General features: G+C 44.3%; 1 protein-coding gene across 2 annotated transcripts; it reads left to right on the forward strand.

Moving 5' to 3' along the window:
• The first annotated feature begins 2,557 nt into the window (after positions 1 to 2,557).
• Positions 2,558 to 9,238, forward strand: LOC133330583 (uncharacterized). 2 transcript variants are annotated; one of them, XM_061539020.1, is made up of 2 exons: positions 2,558 to 2,769; positions 8,378 to 9,238. In XM_061539020.1, the coding sequence occupies exon 2, from the start codon at positions 8,386 to 8,388 to the stop codon at positions 9,232 to 9,234; it is 849 nt and encodes a 282-aa protein (XP_061395004.1). In that variant the 5' UTR covers positions 2,558 to 2,769; positions 8,378 to 8,385; the 3' UTR covers positions 9,235 to 9,238. The 2 variants fall into 2 exon arrangements, with proteins under 2 accessions (XP_061395004.1, XP_061395005.1); XM_061539021.1 differs by lacking the exon at positions 2,558 to 2,769 and adding an exon at positions 5,485 to 5,710.
• Positions 9,239 to 9,757: the final 519 nt, after the last annotated feature.

Below are 9,757 nucleotides of genomic sequence, written 5' to 3' on the forward strand. Positions count from 1 at the left end.
TATATTTATTGGTTGTACAAAATTACTAGTTTAAATGTTACAAGAAATAAAAAAATGAATAATTTGATCATCAAGTTTCTGTGATATTTGAAATAAACTTGAAAAATCCATTTTCACATCATTAAGAAAATGTGCTGGTAATGTGGTACAGTGTGTTAGTCTAATGTGGTATATTATACAACATCATGTGAATTTAATTCAGAAATTGTTTGAACAACAGCTGACTCCGCAAACGTTGCTTGGCCTTAGCAATGAAAAGGAAAGTTTCCTTTCATGTTTCAGCAGTATGCTCGTATAATAGATTCTTGTAGCCCCCATACAAAGGTACCCTTATTTATAATATTTACCCAAAAATTGGGTATAAACTCATTAACTGCCGAACCACTTTACATAGGCGGCCAAAATTTTGCTCAGATGGTTTTTATATCAGTAAATATAAAAAAGTTTATAAAAATATCACTTTCTCAGTCGATTTATGCATGTCCGTCCGTCGGCCCGTCTGTCTGTCCAGGTTAAATTGTAAACAAAGTACAAGTCGCATTTATGATCCGATTTGGATGAAATTCATATGTTTGGCCCAAGGACGATAGGCACACAATTTTGAGCAACATACTGAAGTTAATATAGCCTAACGTGTGAGAAGTTTCGTCGATTTTAAGTAAATGACGCATCATGGACCCAAAAGTATGGCCGATATGCACAAACGTACTGAAGTTAGTATAAATTAAATTGTTGAAATCGGTTCGGGTTTGGATATATATTCCATATGTATATTCGCCCGATTTCAAGTAAATGATTCACAAAATTCCTAATGCTTATCAGATTGACATGAAATTTTTCACAACGTACAAAATTGAGCATAGAATGACTTAATTGCGTTTTGTAGAAATGCAGACATAGCTTATATATACAGGGTGAGATAAAAAAATGCAACAAAGTCAAACGCCATAATTTTTACATTATTTTAAATTTTATTGAATTAATGCAAAAAATGTAGCATCAAATTTTAGTATAAGTTTAGATTTGTTCGAATTGGTCACCTTTGACACGAATTATGGCCTTAGGTATTTTTAAGTGCCAACATTATATTCAAAAATACTCCAGACACAATTGTCCAACGGATTGATATAAGGAGATTTTGATGGCCACTGTGCGCTGGAAATGAAGCGAGGAACCTAAATTGAAACACAACTTCTTTAATTTTGATTTAACACATAATTTTTATTTATTTTTCAAATGTACAACATATTCCTTTAAACTCCAAGCTTGAACTAAACTCAAAAGTAGAATGTAATTGATATTTAAAACATAATTTCTTACAACTAAACATTAAATGTAACGGTTTATTTAAAAATAGAAATGATAACAACAAATTTAATTGGGTTAGAGAAAGGGAAAAGTAATGAAGACAAATAAAAAGATAATTAAGAATAAAGGAATAACAATAACGCCGCGAAATATTATTCCTAGACCCACCCTTATGTATACCGATCGTCATATCTCGACTAGCTGAGTCGATCTAGACATGTGTGTCCGTCCGTCCGTCTGTCCATTATAATTTGTGAACACGATACAGGCCACAGTTATGGACCAATCTTCACGAAATTTTGCATGTAGGTTGGGTTCTGGCCAATGAAGAACCCTATTGTTTTTGCTGGAGATCGCTTAATATTTAGGGGAAGAAATGGACCAAATACAAAATTTTTGTCGGTTTTTCTGGTCGCTCCAGAGGCCGCAATTATGATCCGAACATCGCGAAATTTTACATGGAAAAGGGGATCGGGCCAAAGAATAAGCATGCCTGTTTTGTTAGGGGGTCAAAGGAACCCTGACTTTTGTGTGAAAAATTACAAAATTTGTATTATATAGCGTATATATTTACTCCTGAAGGACATAGACCCGAGAAGTTGATAATATATCCAAGAGGAGAGGTTGGCCTTTAAATTGATACCAATTATGTTGTTGTATGTACTCGGATGGTGGAGTTACACGTATATTTTTTCAGGTGCTTACGTATTCAGATATTATTTAGTAAACCATTACCACACTGGAGGGCGGAAATATAGAGCTGATTGCTTTGATAGGTTCCATGAGGTTCCAGTTATGGTCAAGGACAACGCCTATAATTTTCGGCGATGATGAGATAATAATTTTGGGATGAAGTGGACCGAAAACTTAATTTTTTGAGTTTTTCGAGTCGATCTATAGTCCACAATTTAAAGCCGAACATCACAACACAACCCACGGTGACGGGAATCTGGACAAGTAATTAGAAGGGCTGTACTGCATATAAGTAATATTTGTTGACCTCTAGTCAATGAAGAGGGTGCAAATATCGCGAAATAGTGTCCATGCTCAGAATATAGAACCAAAGAAAGTTAGATTTTCGTCGATGTTGTGTAGGGTATCATATGGTCGGCCCCGTCCGACTATACTGCTCCGCTCACGTGTGACGACCAAAAATCGTGGCACTCAATTTTGCCCACACCTAGCGTTGTTATTTATTCTTTAATAAATAAATAAATATTCTAAAACCCAACTTTCTCATTTAAAAAGAAAACAACAAAATACAAGGGGTTACCGTTAGTCTCACACATCATAGCCATTGGTTGTGATGATCACAGCCAATGTTGTTGTGACAAGTTGATCAAAACAAGTTCCCGTTATCCCACGCTAGAACACGTGGTTGGGGCTTGCTATAAAAGGGAGATCAACGAGTGAGAAGGAACAGTTAGTGCCAGACAACGACAGAAGACACATCCAACCCAGGTGAGTGATACATTGTATGATAATTCTGATAGCCGTCCTAGGGTACTTATCCAGGTCCCTATTCCCAAAGAAATCCTTCCGTATCCTTGCTTGAGTACTTATCCAGGTCTCTTGCAGTATAATCCTTGCCTAAGTAGAATCCTTGCGTATCCTTGAATAAGTAGAATCTTTGCGTATCCTTGCCTAAGTAGAATCTTTGCGTATCCTTGCCTAAGTAGAATCCTTTCGTATCCTTGCCTGAGTACTTATTAAGGTCTCTCGCAGTAGAATCCTTCCGTATCCTTGCTTGAGTACTTTCTAAGGTCTCTTGCCGTAGAATCCTTTCGTATCCTTGCTTGAGTACTTATTAAGGTCTCTTGCAGTAGAATCCTTATGTATCCTTGCCTGAGTACTTATTAAGGTCTCTCTTGCTTATTAAGGTCTCTTGCAGTAGAATCCTTATCCGTATCCTTGCTTGAGTACTTACTTAGGTCTCTTAAGAATCCTTACGTATCCTTGTGAGTACTTAAGGTCTCTCGCAGTAGAATCCTTTCGTATCCTTCCTTGAGTACTTATTAAGGTCTCTCGCAGTAGAATCCTCCCGTATCCTAGCTTGATTAGTTACTAAGGTATCTTGCCGTAGAATTATTTGCGTATCCTTGCTTGAGTACTTATTAAGGTCTCTTGCAGTAGAATCCTTTCGTATCCTTGCTTGAGTAGTAGAATCCTTACGTATCCTTGCCTGAGTACTTATCTAAGGTCTCTTGCAGCAGAATCCTTTTATATCCTTGCTTGAGTACTTATTAAGGTCTTTCGCAGTAGAATCCTTTCGTATCCTTGCTTGAGTACTTACTAAGGTCTCTTGCCGTAGAATCCTTTCGTATCCTTGCTTGAGTACTTATTAAGGTCTCTTGCCATAGAATCCTTTCGTACCCTTAAGGTCTCTTGCAGTAGAATCTTTACGTATCCTCGCCTGAGTACTTATCGAGGTCTCTCGCAGTAGAATCCTTACGTATCCTCGCCTGAGTACTTATCGAGGTCTCTCGCAGTAGAATCCGTGCGTATCCCCTAGCTTATTTCCCCATTAGACCTACGTAACTGGAAAATCCGAATCCCAGTGAGAGTATCCTGTTGTGAGAGTACTTACCCAGGTCTCCAACTCCCAGTATCCCAGTCCAGGTCTCCATTTCGAAGGACGACAAAAGTTACCCACCTAACCTCGGACAGACGTCATCCCAGTAGTATTAAGCAGCATCTAAGTTTACTTTGTATATACCTCTATTGCGTACGAAATAAACATTATAGAACGTAAAACACTCTTTCTCTCTCGCAAACAAACAAATTTTCTGTTACGAAACGTGGCCCCGGCGAGCTTACTCCAGCCTAAGGGGAAACCTGTCGTTACAGTGGCGCCCGAGCAGGGACTGCAAACAATCGCGGAACAAGTACGGAAGTAAGGACGATTAAAATAAGTACCTCGACGAGTTTACCTGTGATACAGATGGAACGGTTGAAGAACAACGAAAGCGATTCGCGATGTACATAGCACAATACCACCCCCGGAGATTATGAAAAGACTGTTAGAAATCTAAGCTATACACGAGAGGGACACGAAGGTGGCGACGCCAAGGAAACTGAGTGCAGAAACAGATGGCGAAGAGGCAACTCGGATAGAAGTACCAATGCTCGGGGCAAGAAAACACCAGACGTGCAAACAATCGCGGAACAAGTACGGAAGTGGGGCATAAGCTTCACCGGTGAAGATAAACCCTTGGAATTCGTTGAGAGATTGGAAGAAATGGCGGAGATGTACCAGATCCCTAACGGTAATCTGATCACCGTAATGCCAGAAGTGCTTCATGGTGGGCATTGATGTGGTTCCGGAACAACCGAAAACCCAGGCGATCCTGGGAGGAATTTCGAAAGGATTTCTTGAAATTCTTCCTCCCTCCGAGGTTTATGGAGAACTTGGAGAACGAAATCCGGCAACGAAGACAGAAGCCGCCTGAACTGTTCAAGGACTACATGCTAGCGATTCAAGACCTAATGAGACACACTAGTTACAACGAGTAGCAGAAAATGGAAAGAATTTTTAAGAATGCCTTACCGGAATACTTGTGGTACATCAGACGGAGGGACTTCACCAACCTGGCGGGCCTCTTAGAGATGGCCGAGGACTTAGAGGATATCCCGACCATGCCAACCGTTGCCAGAGACCACCACCACCGAATTGAGTCACGAAGCTCAGAGAGTATGCGTGAGGTACCGATCAACACAGCCACGGCTTGTCGAAGATGCGGCCAGGAGGGCCATTTCGCAGCCGGATGCCGCAATCCACAGAAGCTCTTCTGCTGGGAGTGTGGTCGGAGAGGCATTCGGACGATACAGTGCTGTCGAAAGCGATCGGGAAACGAGCATCGAGTCCGCATGGAGGTAGAGAATGTGGGCTCGCAGACACCCACTCCAACTCAGGAGGAACATCGCTCTACAGTACCGCCTCACGCATAATTGCAGAAATAATAATTCACGGTCGGCGTTGCCTGGCCACCGTCGACCCAGGGGCAACCAGGAGCTTCATCAGTGAGACGTTCGCCCAGACAATCGATCCCCAAACCATACAGAGAACACAGGATATAACGATCGGGTTGGCAGATGGGTCACAACGGAGAGTTCAGCATTTTGTGGTTACCGATCTAATCTTTGGACAATGAAAATGGAATTCCTGATTATGCCACACGCCAGCGAAGATATAATCTTGGGGATGGATTTTCTCCAACGGAGCAGGACTAAAATACTTTGTGCTGGGTTAAGCTGTGTCATACCGTGTACCGAAGAAACAGAGAAAACAATCGAAAAGCATCTACACCTGACGGTAACCACGCACCAACCACCGGAATCCGAGAAAGACGACGGCACAAACACGATAAACCCGGGATTGCAAGAAACTACCTTGTCACCCACGGTAAGTGTGCTAAGCCCCACTGACCAAGAAAGGATAAACGCTTTCCTCAACGAAGAACTAAGCAAATTTCAGGAGCTGCACGGATTCTCTACAGTCGCTTCTCACCGAATTGTCATGAACGACGATAGGCCATTCAAACTGCGGTATGCAGCAAGGAACCCAGCAATGCAGGCCATCGTCCAGGAAAAGGTAAATGAACTCCTTAGTAAGGGATTTATAGAACCTTCACGTAGTCCGTACAACTCACCAATTACATTGGCTCGGAAGAAGAACGGTACTTGGAGACTGTGTATGGATTTTCGCCATTTAAACAGTAAGTCCGATCCCGATGCGTACCCCTTACCGCGGATCTCGTCCATTCTCGACCGACTCAGGGAGGCGAATTTTGTCAGTAGCCTCGACTTAAAGGATGGATATTGGCAGATACCATTGGAAGAGACTAGCAGAAAGTACACGGCATTCACTGTACCCGGGCGAGGGTTATACCAATGGCGGGTGATGCCTTTTGGACTGCATTCCGCCCCCGCTACATTCCAACGTGCCCTCGACACAGTAATAGGCGCTGACATGGAACCACACGCATTCGCCTATTTAGATGACATCATTGTCATAGGTAAAACATTAGAAGAACATTTGGAAAATTTAAGAGAGGTGTTCCGAAGACTACGAAGGGTGAATCTGCGCATAAACCCAGAAAAATGCGACTTTTTCAAGAAAGAGACCAAATACCTCGGCCACGTCGTTAGCGCCCAAGGCATCCACACGGACCCAGATAAGGTTGCGGCCATTCGTGAACTGCCAACCCCCACCTGCCTAAAAGAACTCCGCCGGTTTTTAGGAGTAGTGTCGTGGTACCGCAGATTTGTTCCTGATTTTGCAACCTTAGCATACCCTCTCACCTCTATGTTGAAAAAAGGAAAGCATTGGCGTTGGACCGAGAACCAGCAAACTGTTTTTGAAATACTGAAGCTTCGTCTGACAGAAGCACCGGTATTAGCTTGCCCGGATTTTTCAAAACCTTTTTCACTACAAACAGATGCTAGTGACTACGGGCTAGGGGCGGTATTAACGCAAGTCCTCGAAGGCACGGAGAGAGTCATTGCGTACGCTAGTAGGGTCCTAATTGGAGCAGAGAGAAATTACTCCGCAACTGAGAAGGAATGTCTAGCCATAGTTTGGGGTATTAGGAAGATGCGCCCCTATTTGGAAGGTTATCACTTCAATGTTATAACCGACCATCTATCCTTGAAGTGGCTCAACTCCATCGATAACCCTACAGGCAGGTTGGCACGCTGGGCCCTCGAGCTACAACAATACACTTTTTCGATTCAATACAGGAAGGGTCGCTGTAATGTCGTAGCAGGTGCATTGTCGCGGCAACCGGTGGAATATCTCCAAAGGGCAAAAATAGAGTACAGCGGATGCCCGTGGATAACGAAGAAGATAGAAGGTATGAGAACGAACCCGGAGAAATTTGCAGATTATGCGCTGGTAAATCAGCAACTGTTCAGGCATATTGCAGGGAACTCACACGACGAAGATTGCGCCCCATGGAAACTTTGTGTGCCTGAACCCCACAGAAATCGAGTACTACAGGAAAATCATAGCCAAGCGTCCGCAGGTCATATGGGAATACGCAAAACTATCAACCGCATATGCAGCAGATATTACTGGCCGGGAATGACAAGGGACATCACCAGATTTGTTCGGAGTTGTGAATCCTGTCAACGCTATAAACCGTACCAGGTCGCTCCGGCAGGAGAAATGCTGGTGTCGGTTCCAGAGGAGCCATGGGCCACCGTTTGTACGGATTACGTAGGTCCCTTACCACGAACTAGACATGGCAACACGATGCTCCTGGTTTTCTTCGATCGTTTCTCCAAATGGGTGGAACTGATACCACAGAGAAAAGCGACTGCGGAAGGGGTAGTGAAGGCGTTCCGTGAAAGAATCCTTGCTCGCTTTGGAACCCCAAAAATCCTTATATCGGACAACGGCAGTCAATTTACCAGCAGAGTTGTTAGGAAATACTTGGATGAAATCGGAGTGCACCACCAGCTAACCGCACCATATTGCCCACAAGAAAATCCGACCGAAAGAGCCAATAGAACGGTGAAGACAATGATTGCTCAGGTATGCCGGAATAAGCACAATCGGTGGGACGACTTCTTACCGGAAATATCCCTGGCGATAAATACGGCGACTTCTGAGTCGACCGGATATAGTCCTGCTTATTTAGTACAAGGCCGCGAACCTAGATTGCCAAAAGCACTCTACGACGAAGCTGTCCCTGGTACAGGATACACCCCCAAAACCCCTGAGGAGAGAGCGAACGACTTACAAGAAGTTTTTAAAATAGTCCGGAACCAACTCAGTCTGGCGGCTGAGGAACAGCGACGGCACTATAACCTTCGTCGGCGGCCCTGGAAACCGGTAGTTGGGGAGAAGGTACTAGTAAAGCAGCACCCGCAGTCCAAAGCAATTGAGCAGTTTGCTGCTAAGCTGGCACCAAAATACGATGGGCCATTCGAAGTGATAGAATTCGTGTCGCCAGTAATAGTTAGAATACAAGGACCCGACAAACGTTCGACCCGTGTTGCCCATCTTAGTGAACTCAAACCGTTTGTGATAAACTAACGTTTTCCCATTTTTCTTTGTCATCTACAGATTTAACCATGAAAACCAAGGCAGCACAAAAGCAGGGTGGTGATTGGCCAATCACCAAAGTTTGCGAGGTCCGCTTGAACCGCTTAACACCCCAGGACATTCTCCAAATAATGAGAGAATTAAAGGCACAGCCATACCCGAGGCCAAACGAAGTATCCCGAGCCCTCGAGATTTTACGCAGCCGAGGGATCACCGCCGAGCTCGCTGCACCGGAGGTGGTGTATATTTCCTCGGATGACGAGCAGAATACCCCGCCAAGGCCAGTGAGAGAGAGGAGCTCCAGACCAAGCACCCCGTCCCCTGTGGTTTCGCCACAGTCTGAACAAGGAAGTCGGTGTGCAACAACACCCCATGACGATTGGGGTTGGTTGCTGGCGAGCCCGGTTCCTGCTAAACCAAATGGGCTCCCTATAACCCCCGGCCGCGGCATGCAGGCTAACTCACCTAGCGGGCCCTCGTTTGGAAGTACAATCGTCGGAAGTCCAGGGAGTGATGTTGCCTACCTCCAGCAAATATTGGAAGTGGACCCAAAACCGGAATACCCCAGACCGTTGGCTGTTCCGGAAGCAATGGTAGGCACGAAAGATAAACCGAAGTTGAAGAGTGTGGTGGTCGTACCAAAGGCAGCAGAGAAGAGGGTGGAGTTCGTCTGCGCAAGAGCGCTATCTCCGGATACGGACAGAGAACTTCAGCCGCACTTGGAAGCAGCCTTAGCGCTACATCGACCAGGCAACCAGTATAAGAGAGTCGTGGAAGTTCGCGGAAAGAGGTTGCGGATATTGGTTGGCAGGAAGGGCAATGTGACGGTCATTCCTCGCGGTCAAGAGGACCCCACCCCAGGGAAGGGGGAAGTGTGACGACCAAAAAGTCGTTGCACTCATTTTTGCCCACACCATGTATTTTTCTGTTGTTTAATAAATAAGAAAATATTCTAAAATCCCTGCATTCTTCTTTGTCTCGGTCAAAAGAAAACAACAAAATACAAAGGGTTACAGTTATTCTCCCGCATCACAGCCATTGGTTGTGATGATCACAGCCAATGTTGTTGTGACAAGTTGATCAAAACAAGTTCCCGTTATCCCACGCTAGAACACGTGGTTGGGGCTTGCTATAAAAGGGAGATCAACGAGTGAGAAGGGACAGTCAGTGCCGGACAACGACAGAAGACACATCCATCCCAGGTGAGTGATACATTGTAGGAATAATTCTAATAGCCGTATAATACCTAGGGTAGATCCAGGTCCCTATTCCCAAAGAATCCTTCCGTATCCTTGCTTGAGTACTTATCCAGGTCTCTTGCAGTATAATCCTTGCCTAATAAGTAGAATCTTGCCGTGAGAATTAAGGTCTCTTGCCAGTAGAATCCTTTCGTATCCTTGC

The sequence above is a fragment of the Musca vetustissima genome, unplaced genomic scaffold, assembly GCF_032173495.1.
Source record: "Musca vetustissima isolate MV318-11 ecotype Yass unplaced genomic scaffold, APGP_CSIRO_Mvet_v1 utg291616, whole genome shotgun sequence".
NCBI classification, from domain to species: Eukaryota; Metazoa; Arthropoda; class Insecta; order Diptera; family Muscidae; genus Musca; species Musca vetustissima.

Excerpts from the sequence above, each read along its gene's own strand:
- LOC133330583 (XM_061539020.1), top strand. The coding sequence starts at position 8,386 with ATGAAAACCAAGGCAGCACAAAAGCAGGGTGGTGATTGGCCAATCACC.